The sequence below is a fragment of the Pagrus major genome, chromosome 2 (assembly GCF_040436345.1).
Source record: "Pagrus major chromosome 2, Pma_NU_1.0".
Taxonomy (NCBI): domain Eukaryota; kingdom Metazoa; phylum Chordata; class Actinopteri; order Spariformes; family Sparidae; genus Pagrus; species Pagrus major.
The window spans coordinates 36,176,520-36,194,772 of record NC_133216.1 but is presented as its reverse complement, the minus strand read 5'-3'; the positions used below and the strand labels follow the sequence as shown (position 1 = coordinate 36,194,772).

General features: G+C 45.8%; 1 protein-coding gene across 1 annotated transcript in view; it reads left to right on the top strand.

Annotated features, from left to right (window-relative positions):
* The window catches only part of gal3st2 (galactose-3-O-sulfotransferase 2), a 136,777-nt gene extending 126,554 nt beyond the window's left edge, over positions 1–10,223 (top strand). The window contains exons 5-6 of the mRNA XM_073462243.1: positions 6,405–7,214; positions 10,179–10,223. Coding sequence (XP_073318344.1) covers positions 6,405–7,214; positions 10,179–10,223 — 855 coding nt within the window. The remainder of the gene's footprint in view (positions 1–6,404; positions 7,215–10,178) is intronic.
* Positions 10,224–18,253: the final 8,030 nt, after the last annotated feature.

Below are 18,253 nucleotides of genomic sequence, written 5' to 3'. Positions count from 1 at the left end.
TGCGGTTTGATTAACCCACCTCCAATGGTGAAGCCAAGGTACTCCGTTTCCTCTCTGGCGATTGCACACTTTGTGGGATTGACTGTCAGGCCTGCTGACCTCAGGCGATCCAGGACTTCCTTCAAGTGCCTCAGGTGGTCCTCCCAGGTGGCGCTGTAGATGACAATATCATCGAGATATGCACAAGCAAAATCAGACAGTTCACAGAGTACCTGGTCCATTAATCGTTGAAAAGTTGCAGGGGCCCCGTGCAACCCAAATGGCAAGACTGTGAACTGGAACAGCCCCCAGGGAGTCCGAAAGGCTGTCAGCTCCTGAGACTGCTGGGTCAGGGGCACCTGCCAGTAACCTTTACACAGGTCGATTGTGGTCAGGTATTTTGCCTTCCCCAGGCGCTCGATGAGGTCGTCAATCCGTGGAGTGGGGTATGAATCAAATTTTGAAACCGAGTTCAGGTACCTGAAGTCGATACAGAAACGGATGGATCCATCCTTCTTCGGGACCAGAACCACCGGATTACACCACTCACTTTTCGAAGGTCGGATTATACCCAGGGACAACATGAGGTCCACTTCCTTTTTCAGGGCCACCAGGAGGCGCTCCGGTATCCTGTAGCTCATCCGTCTCACAGACACATCAGGTTTCAAAATAATATCATGTTCCACAATATCTGTACGCCCAGGATACTCTTGAAAAATTTCTGAGTTAATCAAAGTCTTCACCCGAGTCTGCTGGTCCTCAGAGAGGTGGCCCAAATCCAGGTCAGAGGATACTGATGCCGGTAAGTACTCATCATCCGCCTCCTCTTCCTCCTTCACAGCCTGGATCAGCAGCACCCTTGCACCCTCTCCAGTCCTTGGGAACCATTCTTTGAGGAGATTCACATGGAGAACCCGGCTGGCATGATGACGTCCTGGGTTAGAGACCTGATAGGTGGTGGGCCCAAGCTTCCTCTGAACCTCAAAAGGCCCCTGCCACTTTGCCAACAGCTTGCTATCACTGGTTGGCAGCATAACCAGGACCTTTTGACCTGGTTCGAAGCTTCTCTGCCTGGCTGACTGGTCATACCAGGTCTTCTGATGTCGCTGGGCCTCCGCCATATGTGCCTCTGCCAGTTGACTCATCCTCTGGAGTTTCTCTCTCATCTGTACCACATAAGAAACAACATTAACAGGCCCCTCCCTCCTGTGATCCCCCTCCCAGGTCTCCCGCAGCAAGGCCAGAGGACCCCTCACCTCATGACCGTAAAGCAGTTCGAAAGGGGAGAAACCTGTAGAGGCTTGGGGTACCTCCCTGTAGGCGAAGAGGAGGTAGGGGAGCCATTGATCCCAGTCAGATCCAGTTTCATTAACGAACTTACGGAGCATTTGTTTGAGGGTCTGGTTGAACCGTTCTGTCAAACCATCTGTCTGCGGATGGTATGGGGTGGTGCGTACACTCTTTATGCCCAGCAGCTGGTAAACCTGTTTCAAAAGGTTGGACATAAAGTTAGTGCCCTGGTCTGTCAAAATTTCACAGGGGAATCCCACTCTTGAAAAAAACTGAACCAGAGAAAAAGCCACAGTTTTTGCTTTAACAGATTTCAATGGGAACACTTCAGGATATTTGGTACCATAATCGGTAATGACCAACATGTAACGGTTGCCTGATTTACTCTTTTCCACAGGGCCAACAACGTCCATCCCCAAGCATTCAAAGGGAGTAGTAATGATGGGGAGTGGCTGGAGAGGAGCTCTGGTGGGGCCTCTCATTGAGGTCTTTTGGCACTGAGGGCAACTCCTGCAGAACTGGGAAACATCAAAACTCAAACCTGGCCAGAAAAAATGGTGTTTAATACGAGCTGTGGTCTTGTGTTTCCCCAGGTGGCCAGCCCAGGGAATTGAGTGGCCCAAGGTAAGTACCATGTCTCGGGCCACCTGCGGGACCACTAGCTGTTTAACCTGGCCATGCTGACGGTAAAGAACCCCATTCTGAAGGAAGTACTCTTCCGTCCTGCCATCAGGTTCCCTCTCCTTTGCTCTCTGAAAAAAGACAGACAGTGTTGGGTCCTCTTGTTGCAGTTGCATTATGTTGTCAGGTACTTGAAAACCTAAAGGCACATCTGGAGCAGCCTCAGCTGATGAATGTAAAGCAGTGTGTTGGAATTTCTCTTGCCTCTTTTGCCTACGGGGCTTCCGACACTTCCCGGGCTGTGTTTCAAGCCTGACACCATAGAATGGCAAGGCACTGAGGGCTGGGGAATCTACCTCCCCCTGTTTAGCTTGTGCTCTGGTGACTGCAACATTACAACTTTGCACTGGATTTAGCAGATCAAAAAGTACAGGGAGGTCATCACCTAAAACCACTGGAAAGGGCAAGTTATCTGCAACTCCAACATTTAACAGATAGGCCTGTCCATGTACTTCAATATAGATGTCTGCCGTGGGGTAAAACTTCTCATCACCATGTACACAGCAAATGGGAATAGTCTCCAGAGTGCAAACAGTATTGGCTGGCACATATTTCCTGTGCACAAGAGTCTGAGTACTGCCAGTGTCAATCAGGGCTCTGAGGTGTTCTCCATTTATTTTGACATTGGTTGTTTTCATGGACTGGTTAGTGTGAGGCTTAATGTCAGCTTGGCGTGGAACAAAACACATTTGAGTGAGCTTGGCTGGATTCTGTGGGCACATTGGTTTAATATGGCCTTCCTGTCCACACAGGTAACAAGTGGGTGTTTTATTGGGAGCTCTTGATTGTGTTTGCTGGCTCTCCCTTACAGGAGGCTTACCCCCACCTGCTGGTGACCTCTGGTAGTGTTGAGGAGGGCCAGGTCTGCGGATGTCCTTCCAGGTGGGGTTGCTCCACGGCTGATTGTTTTTCCGTGCAGCCACAAACACATCAGCCAGAGTAGCAGCTTCTGCAGCTGACTTTGGATCATGCTCCTTTACCCAAACCTGAAGCTCAGGACACAACATTCTCAAGTATTGTTCCAGAATAATAATTTCTCCAACATCATGAACTGTTTTACCTTGAGGTTGGATCCACTTCCCATAGAGCTCTTTGAGCCTCACATAGAGCTCCTTGGGGCTCTCATCAGGTCCAACATCCAGTGAGCGGAACCTCTGCCTGTAGGTCTCAGGGTTAACATCATATTTTCTCAGTATAGCAGTTTTTACAGCATCATATTCCAGGGAATCATCAACATCCATATTTACATATGCTCCTCGAGCCTTACCAGTCAGAAGTGGAATGAGTCGGAAAACCCAATCTGATCTCGGCCACCGACATGCAGCTGCTATCCTCTCAAACGTAATGAGAAAGTGCTCAACATCATCATTTTCTGTTAACTTCTCTAGTCTGGGTTCATGAGAGAATCGAGACTGACCTGACGGATTACTCACAGGCTGGATGGGCTCGACTGAGGCTGCAGCTTGGGCCTGCAGCCGACCACCATCTGGGTCCAGAGCCTGCACAGTAGAAGTGGGCTCTAGTGCTGGAGATGTGTGTGCCTGCGCTGCCTGTACATCCTCCTGCAGAAGCCTGAACTGGTTCTGTAATGCTTGGAACCGTTGCTCCTGCCTTGTAGCTTCCTCTTTCCTTTTCGCCTCCCGGGCCTCCTGTTGCCCCATGAAGGCCTGTAGAATGCCTGTTAAGTCTCTCAATGTTGGCTCTCTACTCTCTTCACCCCCAGTGCCATCTTCTTTTAAAGCTCCCTCCTGCATCTCTTCCTCACCTTCAGCCTGGGCTTCCAACCCTGTTTGTGTCCTGAGATCTGCTCGACCACCTCTTGCCACTCTTCCTCCACGGACCGGCATGTCTTCACAAATGGAGAAGAAGACAAAAGGGGAAAAAAGGAAAAAAAAAGAGAAAAAAAAATACCTGTGTCCTCAACTGGCTGATCCCACCACTGCCACCATATGTGAGGGACCGAGTCGGTTGCAATGAGGGCAACAGATAGTAACTTCAAAAAAAAAGGTTTTATTTACCCAAAATATACAGAAACCAAATTACTCAAATGAACATAAGGTCTGGGCCCATAAAAGAGGTCAAATTAACAAACCTGTGCAAAAGTCAACTGAATAAACTAACAGAAGACAAAACAGAACAGAATTAAACAGACCTCCCTAATGAACACAAGGGAGAACTTATATACTGGGTGGTCAGCCCATACTAACAAAAGAGGGGTTAACTTAAACCCTAAACACAAAAGACCACAGCTAATTCACAAACAAAACAACCTAGGAAAGGTAACGTATTAGAATAAACACAATCTATGCATAACCAAACAAACTGAAATTACTAATGGTCTAAGGAAAATAATATACATAACTAAAACACTAAACTCCCCCCCCATGGTGCACCAGCCCTTGGGTTGGCCCAATTAGTGCTGCCTCTTATAAAATGGCTGAGCGTGTGGGGGCGGATCCTTTTATCAGGAGGATCCCAGCAACACCAACAGCACCAGCAGCACCAACAGCACCGGTAACTCAAAGAACAGAGAGAGATTAGAAACAACAAAAGCTAACTAAATATATGTGCTCAAATAAAACTAATGTATTGCCAAATAATAAAGTATGTTGTATGCAACCAAACCTGTGTGAGTTATTTCAATACTTAAGTGTTAAACCAACTTATAGAATGTATAAACAAAATATGGTTAACATAAATATAGAAACAAAATAGTATAGTGTATAATGTGAATGTAGGTGCAGTGGGCTACCGTTGTCATGGCTGTGTGGCCACAGCTGTGGCCATCACAAGTGGTAACGTGCTCAAAGGCGCTCTTGGGATGGCCAGCTGGTTAACCAGCTGGCATTCAGGGCAAGACGCACACCAGCGGTGTACATCTCCCCGAATGCCGGGCCAATAGAATCGGGCCGTTATCCGGTCTTATAATGAGCCACCTGGCTGAGCCCGGTGGCTTTTTGGGTCTGAGTGTCACGACTCACTCTATACAATCTGTCCCTAATTAATGAGAAGTGTGGATATGCCTGCACGGCATCAGGGCGCACCAAATGACCATCAATTTTTATCACTTGGTCCAAGGCAAAGCGTAGAGTATCATCACAAGACTGCTCAAGTGGAAAATCTTCCAGGGAGCGTAACATGGGAAGCTGCGGAGCTCCTGCGAAGGCTCCGCCGGTTCCCCCTCCCCGTCTGCAGCGTCGGACAACCTCATGTCACCACTGAGCACAGTACACATATCCCATGTCCCTAACGGTCGTGAATGCACCCCCACACATTGCCCCACTAATTTATTAAACCCAGGCCAATCCGTGCCCCAAATCAGGGGGTGCACCAGGCAGGAGCTAACCACAGCCTTAACGCTATGCTTTTTCCCCCTATGTCTAATTTCCACTGGCACCACAGGATAGCTGTGAATATCCCCATGCACACACCGAATATTCACCAAGGATGCCTCCACCAAAGTCCCGGGTCGAACCAGGTTCTGGTGGATTATAGACTGAGTACAGACCGAATCCACCTTTGCCTGACGTATGAAAGTATTGTCAGCAAAATATAGTTTATTACAGTAATTAAGCTTTCTCATTATGCAGTAACATGTTACCCGTCAGTGATTTTCTATTATATTCTATTCAGTTGCTGCAGTTGGCATCCAGCTTATTGGTGAAGCCACACATGGTTTAATGATGCATAGCCAATGTATACCAATTAATGCTACTACATGAACAACTGCACCGTAATTAACTCATGATGCAATAGCTAAATGGTTACATAGAACCAAAACATAGCCCACCCCAATTAGCTACCCATATGTGCAAGGCCATTTGGGTCCTCATAGAGCTAACTGACAAATTTTTTGACCTCACTCAGGTGAGGTGAGGTGTCAAAACCGCCACGTTCTACTTGGGAGTGTGGATTAGACAAGCATGCACAGTCTGCACGCTTGTTATGTGTACAGTTAGAATGATCACAAGTTTTGGCTCCACATGGATCTTTGCAGGCACGAGCGGGTGACGACATTTCACACAGACCCTCACGGACATGCAAACCCCCATGGACACGTTTGTCAAAGTAAGAACTGGCCCTTAGTTACCCTCAGTGAATTCCAGAAAGTTCCATCCAAAAAGTATGTGCTGTAGGGAGTGCACATATCACATGTTCACCACTTACGGTATCAATATGAGGAAAAAATGGCACTGCTGGGCAATCTTAAGGGTCTCCACTTAGTTGGCCAAATGAGTCCAGAGCACTTTCCTGCACAGGGCCCTAATGGACATGTTGGCTTTAGAGTTTGTCAAAAGATGATTTGCCGGTTTCTTCTAAATGTTATTTCTCTAAGCTGTAAAAGAAAAAGACAATTTCTTTTTTAAAAAAGGCATTACAGTGACAGTGAAATAGAAATTTAACTTTTCAAAATGCTAAATATTAAATAAATGTCTTTTTATTGTTTTCCCCAGGTGGCAAAAGTGATGCCTGAAGACACCTTCTACTTTTCAATCTTAAGGCATCCCGTGGCCATGATGGAGTCCATCTTTATTTACTACAAGAGCATCCCAGCCTTCCATAAGACTCATAGCCTGGACAACTTCCTAGACAGCAGCTGGAGAAACTACAACTCATCAGTGATGAACAACCACTATGCTCACAATATAATGGCTTTTGACTTTGGTTTTGACAACAATGTTGCAGCTAATGCTAAAGACCTTGAGGAGAAAGTCAACATGGCTATTGCAGCCATCCAACAAGACTTCCATCTTATTCTTATTTCTGAATACTTCGATGAGTCCATGATCTTGCTCAAGCATGCCCTTTGTTGGTCCCTGGAAGATGTTGTTTCCTTTAAGCTCAACAGCCGGAGTAAACGTACTCGGCAAACACTTTTACCAAACACTGCAGAGAAAATCAAGAGGTGGAATGCTTTAGACTGGAGGATCTACCTGCACTTTAACACTACTTTCTGGGAAAAGGTGGACAGTCTGGTTGGGCTACAGCAAATGGCGAGGGAAGTATCTCATTTAAGAAAGCTACAAGCAAAGCTAGCAAACACCTGCCTGAAAGATGGCGGGGCAGTGGACCCTTCCCAGATAAAAGATGTAGGGCTAAAGCCATTCCAGTATGGAGCTGCTGTTATTCAGGGCTATAACCTAAACACACACATAGACAAGCAAACCAAAACAAAATGTCAGAGATTAATAACTCCAGAACTGCAGTACACAGACCATCTGTATACTCAGCAATTCCCCGAGTTTGCTCATGAGCATAGACAAGCAACTAGAATGTTTGCGCCACAACATCAACACTCACAATACGGACACATCATACAAAGCAAATTCTCAAATCTCAGCAACCTAAAGGCCCCCACAAGTGCTCTGTTAAAACATACAGATGCTAACAACAAATCAAATGTGCTATGATTGGAATAGTGAAAGGAAGATGAAAGTTCTGTTTAATGACCTTTTTCTAATTATGAAAACCAAAGTGTAAAGCAGCTTTTAGCCCAAAGTCCACTTTTCAAGACCATTGAAATTGTGTTTGTGTCCACACTATTATTTGCAAGTGACCACATCAGGTTTTTGGGTCAAGACATCACCAACATATCTACATGGGTTGAGGTGGTAACGATGTGGGTGTCAGTAACTCTGTACACTGGTGATGCAGTTTTCCAACATGGAGGCATGATCAATCATCTTGCTCTTCAAAAAAATCACACTTTAAAGTTGCGCAGCAGATATGTTTATTTTAGCACGACACCACAAACTGTTGTTCTCTGTGTTCTTTTCCCTCCTGTTCTGTGTGACAATGTAACATGTAACAGTAAGGTGTGTGACAAACAAGTTCAATAAAAAACATACAATAGTTATGAAAAACTCTTTTTGGCCTATAAGGTGCTGGCTATGTACAGCTTATAATGTTTACTCTACTGCTTAAAGCTGGGGTTGGTAAGAATGAAAAACCGTCGAGCCCAGGCTTGATTTTGAAAGTATCCAGCCAAAAAATGCCACCCCCTGCACTCACTCTCTCCAAAGCCACTTTCCCCAAACCATAAACGCCCACTATCCGACAACAGCCAACTACCGCCAACATAGTCCTGAGTCCTCATGAGCGGTGGGAAGAAGAGAGTATCGGTGCATTGTTTTCATTAAAACATCTAACTACAAGTAGCTACCTCATGTCTCATTTGCCTGTAAGTAAACACCTAATATTATCATATTTAACTTAAACAACCAACATAGACATTGCTAGTACTTATAGCTGTCAAGTTAGCTTTGTTAGTATTCAGAAATTTTTTTGAAAAGTGTATTTTGATGTTGTAACTTATTGCTGGTTAGCTAGCAGCAGATGGCTATGGTAATGTTAGATATGGCAAAGCTAAAACATCAAGATTAGTGGTGGGCCTGCTAAATGTTACCCTCAGTGATTCACAGACAAACGTGAATATTGTGTTGGACTCATGATGATACAATGTTTTGCATGATAGAGCTTCCATGATGAGAGCATTGTTGACTCTGATGACGAAGACACATCAAGGAAGTGGAGGCAGAGGCCGTGGACGTGGGAGGGTGACAGGTCAAGGAGCAAATGTTCTCAGAAAAGATGACATATGTCTAATAGAAGTTCTTTAAGCTCAAAGGATTGCACGTGAGCAGGTATCTAAAGTTGAACATTACTTGTGCTTTTTTTCTGATAAACACCACCTACAACTATTTGTGTTCGTACAGTATATTGACCAGGCATGTAACTTTTTCACAATTTGAATTTGCGTTTTGGTGCATAACATTAAACTCAGTAAGCAGAAAAATGTAAAAAGAAATACAAATTTAAAGGGCTGGTACTTCAAGTCAAAAGCATCAATAGATAAAATGATTTTTTTATATATATAAACTAGGACATCTGTACAATTTCCATAAACATATCTAATCATGTTGCTCATCCAGAATTCGAGGACGGCATTTGGAGCAATCACATGAAGTGCTGGAACTATTCCTTGTTTTGCATTATCTCTAACTTGTTTGAAAAAAGTCTTGAAAATGATAAATGCCATATCTTTACACTTCCAGCGTAAACAACCATCCCATTACAGTTCTTACACTTTACATGATGCACTAATAATAACAACTGAATTAGGTAAGACTCTTGTTTATTGAATCTTTTGGAACACATGTAAATAAATAACACCACAAAAATATCTAAGTGCTGTATCATAGGCAACTGGCGTGTTTCAGTTTATTGACAACGTTCCACCTCTCACCCAAGAGGCTTCCTCAGTTCTAATGAAGTGGACTAACTACCATGACCTGGATGACTGAGAACCTTCATCAACACTACAAAATTGGTTTAGCTTTTATCATTTAGACAATATACAGTACAATTAGCATTAACAACTATATACAGGAAGGACGTCAAGAGGTTTCTTGACTGATTATAAACCCAGGTCAGTGTTGGCCAAGAGGTTAGGCTGTTGATGTTGGTGCTGTCGCAATCCTCTACTGTTATAGCAGTAATTGTCCTGTGGAAAGATAAGCATAATTATATGTCTGACAGTAAATCCAGCTTTTCAAGGACCTTGAAATATCATATTACTTTACAACATTACTCGTCCAACTCCTCAACTCCTGTGACTGAAAAGTCATCATCTCTGCAAAAAGTATAATAATTACAGAAATCTGGATAAGGATGGAGAACTAAATGTGTTTACAGGACATAAAGTTACATCTGAATGTGTTAATAGGGCATTACAAAATGTATTGATTCTCTGAAAGACAACACAGGACTGTTGCTATGTAAAAAAAAAAAAAAAGTAAAAGTAGAAATCTGGGGTTAGGTGGGTGATGGGTGAAGATGAATCAGATCTCTTTAATGCATGCAGCATGGAGAGTGTAGTGGCAATCTAACCACAAAACTGCCACTTGAGGGAATTTGAAGTCATTTCCAACACGTCGCTGTGCAAAATATGAGGTCGGCCATGACGTATGCATTTTTCCATTTATTTTCCGCAGAGAAAAAAATATTTACAAAAAAACTGCTGTGTTGAATGACTGGACTGAAACCAACATGTAAATATGAAAGAAAACCAAAAAGACTAACGTTATGATATAACAGAAGACATCTTGGACGAACACAAACACAAACAAATTCCGTGATCCTAATTCCCCTCCACCTGTTCACCAGTGACTCCCCTATATAGACTATGTTACCACCGTGATTCCCTGTCTATGCCCCCTGGTGCGCAGGTGGACGAGCAACACTGCAATTTCCATGACTCACCACCATCATAGATCAATAAAGATGTCCCCCAGCTCTGTAAATAAAGACAACGAGAAAACAGTCTTTAACAATTTATATAAGCTGAAACCGTCGAGAGCATCATCCTTTAAATTTAGTTTGGGGGATAAAGAGAGAATTTCAAAACTTCGTAGCGTGTTTAGAAAAGGTTACGAACAAACCTACACAGACGAGTATTTTACAATAGCCGCATGTATAGCAAGAGATCCACCTGTATACAGGCTATTAGATTGTGCGGGGGAAGTAGTGAAAGGTACATTCTACGAGCCAGAGCTACAACTAGTGATTATTGATAAAAACAAAACTTTTAAAATAGAAAAAATACTGTCCAAATATGGAAATTAGGTCATAAAAATATGGTCTTTGTTAAATGGTTGGGGTGGCCTGAGAAATTTAACTCATGGCTCCCTGAAAAAGATATCGTAAATGTGTGATAAAAGGGGGTGTACTAACTCCTTACAGAGTCACTTTTGAATATTGGCTCGTGCGTATCAGAACTATGGAGAGAAACGGGTTTTATGTCACACTACCTAGTAATGCTTCACTACATGTATATCCAAATAACAAGATATGGCAATATAGGACTAAATTAGCTAAACCGATAGTCCTGAACGAACCATATGAAGTCGGTGTTATTGAAGTCCAATATCCCCACGTATGGAATAGTTTCCCAGCAGCGGATGCCAATGTGGATATCTATGACTATAAAACACAGAAGACATATACTATATCTCTAGCCGTGGGCTTCTATGATACTATACCTAGAATACCGAAAGAATTTAATTCAAAATGCATAGTAACCCCGCCGATGTCCTGCCTAAGTCTGGTGTACAACAATATTACGAATTTTGTTAATTTTTTGGGGGCTGAAGGATATACTTTAACATTTAAAGGGCGTCTAACAGAGCTACTAGGTTTCAATCCAGGGGAGCCGGTCAAAATACCTATCACCCTAAATTTTAGGAAACAATATACTGCTCCACACCCCACCGATATTCACGCAGGAACGTATAATATATTTCTCTATAGTGATATTGTGGATTATCAACTACTGGGTGATAGCTATGTGCCACTTCTCCGCTGTATAAATGTGTCGGACGAGATAAGGCGTATGCCCACTCTGACTTATGACAAGCCACACTACACATCGCTCTCCAAATCGATTATTGATGATATAGAGATCTCGTTAAAAAACGATCAAAATCAGTATATACCTTTTGCATTAGGTAAAGTCATTGTCAAACTACACTTCAGACCTGTGAGGCAGTTTTTCTAATCACTAATTGGAGAAAAAAAAATAATAAAAAATGACACACACACCATTTACACGCGATGATGGTAGATATATGACCTACTACATGAACCAGGCAGGGGGAGATTTACCAGGATTTGTAGGGAGCAGTACCCAATACGGTAATGGGTTAGGGGGGATATTTCGTAGTCTATTCAGAATGGCAGTACCTTTGTTAAAAAGTGGGTTCAATCTAGCAAAACCCCACTTAAAAACAGCCGCTACAAACATTATGGGGGATGTTGTGTCGAATATTGCAAGAAACACACTATCAAGGCAACAGGAGGGGAGTGGTCTGATGGTGTATAGTAGAAGACCTTTGAAAAGACCTCCTTCCAGACGAGGGCGTAGCCAAACGGGGGCTAAAAAACGTAAAACCGGTGTTAAAAGACGCAAAGCCTTCAAAAAGAAGGCAACCATCAAGAGACGCAGAGCTCGGATCAGTCGTTCCAGGACTTTGTCTAGAGACATATTTTAGGGTACAACTCTAGGAATACAACCATGGCGCTCATTCATAACCAGTCTGAAGAATGTGTGAAGACCGAGTTGGATCTGTTTACAGTACCCTACACTCAGACATCCATTGAGAAATCTACTTTTGTCAAAATCCCACCTATTTCTGCAATAACGGACACTGGACCTCTGGAATTTTACATATCGGCTAGCGGGGAGGATTACCTAGACCTGAATGAATCATATATTTTTGTCACACCGCGGTGAGGTTTGTCTTGTCTTGGGTTTTTGTCTCGTTACTTTCTGTTTTATTTTGAAATCTAACTCTCCTCTCGTTTCAGGTCACTTGCCCTTCCTCATGTGTCACCGGTCTGATTGTCTCACCTGATCCCTGATCGTTTCCACCTGTTCCCCATTTCCCTCATGTGTATATAGTCGGCGTCTTCCCTTTGTCTTGTGCCAAAGTGTTTCGTCTTAGTCTGTGCACTCAAGCCCTGAATCATAGCCATAGTCAGTTTTGCCAAGAGAATTTTTTGCCACGTAAGTTGTTTTCTGCTTCCTCTTTAAGAGTGATTTTTTGTTGATAATCTTTTCTAGTTTAGTGTGATTTTGTATTTTATTGTAACTGCCTTTTGTCCTCCCGTTTGCGGAGTGATTTTTTGTTAGATAGTGTTAGATAGTATTAGAGCCTCCTGTTTAGGTGAGCCTTTTCTTTTGCCCTGTTAATTTTATTAGATTGTTGCTGAGCCTCCTGTTTTGGTGAGCCGTTTTCTTTTGTCCCTTTTATCTTAGATTTGGTTTTCCTCCTTCGGGAGCGTTTTGTGTTATTAATCTAGCCTTTTTGTTTTCCTCCTTGTGAGAGTTTTGATTTCTAGTCTAGTCTTCTGTTTTCCTTGTTTCTAGTGTTATTGTCCCTCCCTTTTTATGTGTGTTTTCCCCCCTTTTGGAAGTTTTATTCTTCCCTGATTTTCTAGCCAGGCCTCTAAGAGATAGTAAGTGTTTCATAGCTTATTCATTTTTCACTCTTCAAAGAAGGAGCCGAATCCAATAAAGTGTGCTTAAAGTGATATCCACTGCATCTGAGTCCTCATTTTCGTCCAGGCCTGACATTACACTTTGGCCAGTATGGACTCAGCAGGGATAGAACAGCTCACGGCAGCCCTGCGAGCCCAAGAAGCCCGGCTCTCCCGTCAGGAGGAATTCCAGACCGCCATGGCTTCCCAGATGGGGCTTCTCTCCTCACAACTTCAGGGCCTGCACGATCATCTAGTGCAAACGACTGCAGCACCCGAGCCTCCGGTAGTAGCAGCCACTACACCAGTGAATCCCGTCCCTACTGTGCCTGTCGTGGGAGCAGCATGTAAGTTAGCTCCACCAGCACGATTCTCTGGCGAACTAGGTTTATGCAAAACCTTCCTTATAGACTGCTCTATACATTATGAGCTAAACCCCCAAGCTTTTCCCACCGACCGCTCAAAGATTGCATTTATGATTTCCCACCTTGCCGGGAGAGCCAAGGCCTGGGCCTCGGCAGAGTGGGCCCGAGATTCACCAGTTTGCAGATCACTCACAGAGTTTGAAACGGCGCTGCAGAAGACTTTTGACCCGGTAACGACCCACCGGGAAAAGGCTTGAGAGCTGAGCGGGCTGAAACAGGGCAACAACTCAGTTTGTGACTACGCCATCCAGTTTCGCACCATATCGGCGGAGATTGGCTGGAATACTACGGCCCTATACGACGTGTTTCTGAAGGGATTGGCAGCTCCTATCCAAGACCTCCTGGTTCCTTTGGACCTACCCACAGACCTCGACTCACTCATCGCCCTCGCTATCCGGACGGATAACCGAACCCGCCACCTCAGGCAGCAACGCACCATGAGACCCACAACGATGGAGAGACCCCTACGCACGCAAGCACCAGGTTGGTCGACCACCCGTCGATCTCCACCAGAGCAGCGTCATTTTCCTCCTCCAGAAGGAGAGGGAGAGCCCGACTGACACCCGAGGAGCGACGGAGACGTCTACAGGAGGGCCGCTGTTTCTACTGCGGTGAACCCGGTCATCTCGTCGCCACCTGCACTGCCAAAAAGACCCTGGTGGTGAGTAAATTCAAGGTTGCAGGCATCCCATCACGTACTCTCACTACAGTCCAGGTAAAACATCACACCACCACTGAACTCAAGGTGCTCATAGACTCGGGGGCGGATGAGAGCCTGATAGACTGGAATTTAGCAGAACAGCTGGGTCTTAACACAGAACTTTTAGCTAAGCCCATCCGAGCTAAAGCTCTTAATGGACAGGACCTTTTCACAATCACACACATCACAGCACCTCTCAAATTGTGCATCAACAACCACCAGGAGAACATTCGACTTTATGTATTCAAGTCACCTTCTCAGACTCTCATTTTGGGACAGCCATGGTTACACCGCCACAATCCCCATATAAATTGGAGATCAGGAGAGATCCTGGGCTGGGGAGGGGACTGTATGAGCGACTGTCTGAAGCTCTCGGTGCATGAGGAGGAAGTCACAGGCATTCATTTGATTTCTGTTAACCCCGTCACAGATCCCAATTACCCGGACCTGAGCTCCGTACCTTCCTGCTACCACCACCTTAAAGAGGTGTTTAACAAGACCAAAGCTCTGTCACTTCCCCCTCATCGACCTTATGATTGTGCCATTGAACTGACTCCAGGCTCCACCATTCCCAGAGGCCGCCTGTACGCGATTTCTGGGCCAGAGAAGAAGGCCATGAGGGAGTACATTGAGACCTCCCTGAAAGCTGGACTGATTCGCCCCTCCTCATCACCAGCCGGAGCCGGTTTCTTCTTTGTGGGGAAGAAGGACGGCTCTCTAAGACCGTGTATTGACTACAGCCCACTCAATGACATAACCATAAAGAACCGCTATCCACTTCCTCTTATGTCATCTGTTTTTGACCAGCTCCAACAGGCCAAGATCTTCACCAAGTTGGATCTTCGCAACGCCTATCACTTGGTGCGGATAAGAGAGGGTGACGAGTGGAAGACTGGTTTTAATACTCCTAGTGGACACTACGAGTACAAGGTCATGCCATTTGGTCTCACTAATGCTCCTGCCGTATTCCAGGCCATGATTAACGACGTGCTAAGAGACTTTCTCGACCACTTTGTGTATGTATATTTGGACGATATACTTATCTACTCCCCTGACCTGACTACCCACCAAAACCACGTAACCCAGGTATTAAAGAGACTGCTAGAAAATAAACTCTATGTCAAAGCAGAAAAGAGTGAATTCCATGCCGACACTGTCTCCTTCCTGGGCTTCATCGTAGCCCCTGGAAGAGTGCAGATGGACCCGGCTAAAATTAGCGCTGTGGTCGAGTGGCCCAGACCTGATAGCCGCAAAAAGGTTCAGCAGTTCCTTGGGTTTGCTAACTTTTACAGGCGGTTCATCAGAGGCTTTAGCGCAATAGCTGCTCTTCTCCATGCTCTTACCTCCACACAGGTGCAGTTCCGCTGGTCTCCAGAAGCGGATGCTGCTTTTCGGGTCCTCAAGCATCGATTTACCTCGGCCCCCATCCTCACCCTGCCGGATCCTCGACGACAGTTCGTGGTAGAGGTGGACGCCTCAAACGAAGGGGTTCGGGGCCATCATTTCACAGCGGTCAGAGCAGGATGGTAAGATGCACCCTTGTGCTTTCCTGTCACGGCGGCTATCCAAGGCGGAGAGGAACTACGACATTGGTAAACGAGAGTTGCTGGCGGTCAAACTAGCTTTGGAGGAGTGGAGACACTGGCTCGAGGGGGCTGACCATCCATTCATTGTCTGGACTGATCATAAAAACCTAGAATACATCAAAAAAGCTAAAAGACTCAATTCTCGCCAGGCCAGGTGGGCGCTATTTTTTAACCGATTCTCCTTTTCTCTCTCATACAGGCCGGGGTCCCGAAACGCCAAGCCAGACGCACTGTCTCATCTCTTCGACCCTGAGCCTGTTGCCAAGGATCCAGAAACGATCCTCCCACTTACATGTGTGGTTGGAGCACTGACCTGGCAGATAGAAAATGAGGTTAAGCAGGCTAATGGTGAGGCTCCGTCACCTAGTGGGTGCCCAGAGAATCGTTTGTTTGTCCCGGTTGATTTGCGCCCACAGGTGATCCACTGGGCCCACACCTCGCTGCTTTCCTGCCATCCGGGAGTTCGAAGAACGATGTTCGCTATCTCCCGGAGGTTCTGGTGGCCCTCCATGGAGCCGGAGGTCCGGGAGTACGTAGAGGCATGTTCGGTCTGCGCCCGAAACAAGACGTCCTCCAGGTCACGCATGGGTCTCCTGCAGCCACTTCCCATCCCCTCCAGACCGTGGTCCGACATCTCGGTGGACTTCGTCACGGGGCTCCCGGTCTCTCAAGGTAACACCACTGTCCTCACAGTGGTGGACAGATTCTCCAAGATGGCTAGATTCATTGCTCTGCCAAAACTGCCCTCCGCCAAAGAAACGGCGGAGATCATGATGAACAATGTTTTTAAAGTTCACGGATTTCCCAAAGACATTGTTTCAGACCGGGGCCCCCAGTTCGTCTCCCGGTTCTGGAGGGAGTTCTGCCGACTCATCGGAGCCAAAACCAGCCTGACTTCGGGTTATCACCCGGAGGCCAACGGCCAGACCGAACGCCTCAACCAGCAACTGGAAACCGGCCTCCGGTGTCTGGTCTCTCAGAATCCCTCGACATGGAGCAAACACCTGGTCTGGATCGAGTATGCCCACAACCTACTGCCCACCTCGGCCACAGGTATTTCACTGTTCAAATGTGTGTTTGGTTACCAGCCTCCTGTGTTCGCAGACAACGAGCTGGAGGTGTCTGTACCCTCCGTCCATGCCATGGTTCGCCGCTGCCACCGCATCTGGGCAGCCGCCAAGCAGGTTTTGAGCCGTCAAGGGGACCGGGTCAAGAAGACTGTGGACCGCAAGAGACGGCCCGCCCCTGCCTACCAGCCAGGACAGAGAGTGTGGCTCTCCGCCAAGGATCTTCATCTTAAAGTCCCTTCCAAAAAGCTGGCGCCACGGTTCGTGGGTCCGTTTCCCATCACCAAGCTCATCGGTCCTGCAGCAGTTCGCCTTCGCCTGCCCCGATCCCTCCGTGTTCACCCGACCTTCCACGTAAGCCGGGTCAAGCCCGCCAAAGAGAGTCCGATGGTCCCAGCCGCTGCCCCTCCGCCGCCCCCAGAAGTGATAGACGGCGGTCTGGTGTACAAAGTCAAGCGGTTACTGGCAGTTCGCAACCGGGGCCGAGGTAAACAATATCTGGTGGACTGGGTAGGATATGGTCCTGAGGAGAGGCAGTGGGTCCCGTCTCATTACATCCTGGACTCTATGCTCATTACAGACTTCCACAGGGACCACCCTGACCAGCCTGGGCCGTCAGGAGTCGGCCCTAGAGGGGGGGGGGTACTGTCACACCGCGGTGAGGTTTGTCTTGTCTTGGGTTTTTGTCTTGTTACTTCCTGTTTTATTTTGAAATCTAACTCTCCTCTCGTTTCAGGTCACTTGCCCTTCCTCATGTGTCACCGGTCTGATTGTCTCACCTGATCCCTGATCGTTTCCACCTGTTCCCCATTTCCCTCATGTGTATATAGTCGGCGTCTTCCCTTTGTCTTGTGCCAAAGTGTTTCGTCTTAGTCTGTGCACTCAAGCCCTGAATCATAGCCATAGTCAGTTTTGCCAAGAGAATTTTTTGCCACGTAAGTTGTTTTCTGCTTCCTCTTTAAGAGTGATTTTTTGTTGATAATCTTTTCTAGTTTAGTGTGATTTTGTATTTTGTTGTAACTGCCTTTTGTCCTCCCGTTTGCGGAGTGATTTTTTGTTAGATAGTGTTAGATAGTATTAGAGCCTCCTGTTTAGGTGAGCCTTTTCTTTTGCCCTGTTATTTTTATTAGATTGTTGCTGAGCCTCCTGTTTTGGTGAGCCGTTTTCTTTTGTCCCTTTTATCTTAGATTTGGTTTTCCTCCTTCGGGAGCGTTTTGTGTTATTAATCTAGCCTTTTTGTTTTCCTCCTTGTGAGAGTTTTGATTTCTAGTCTAGTCTTCTGTTTTCCTTGTTTCTAGTGTTATTGTCCCTCCCTTTTTATGTGTGTTTTCCCCCCTTTTGGAAGTTTTATTTTTCCCTGATTTTCTAGCCAGGCCTCTAAGAGATAGTAAGTGTTTCATAGCTTATTCATTTTTCACTCTTCAAAGAAGGAGCCGAATCCAATAAAGTGTGCTTAAAGTGATATCCACTACATCTGAGTCCTCATTT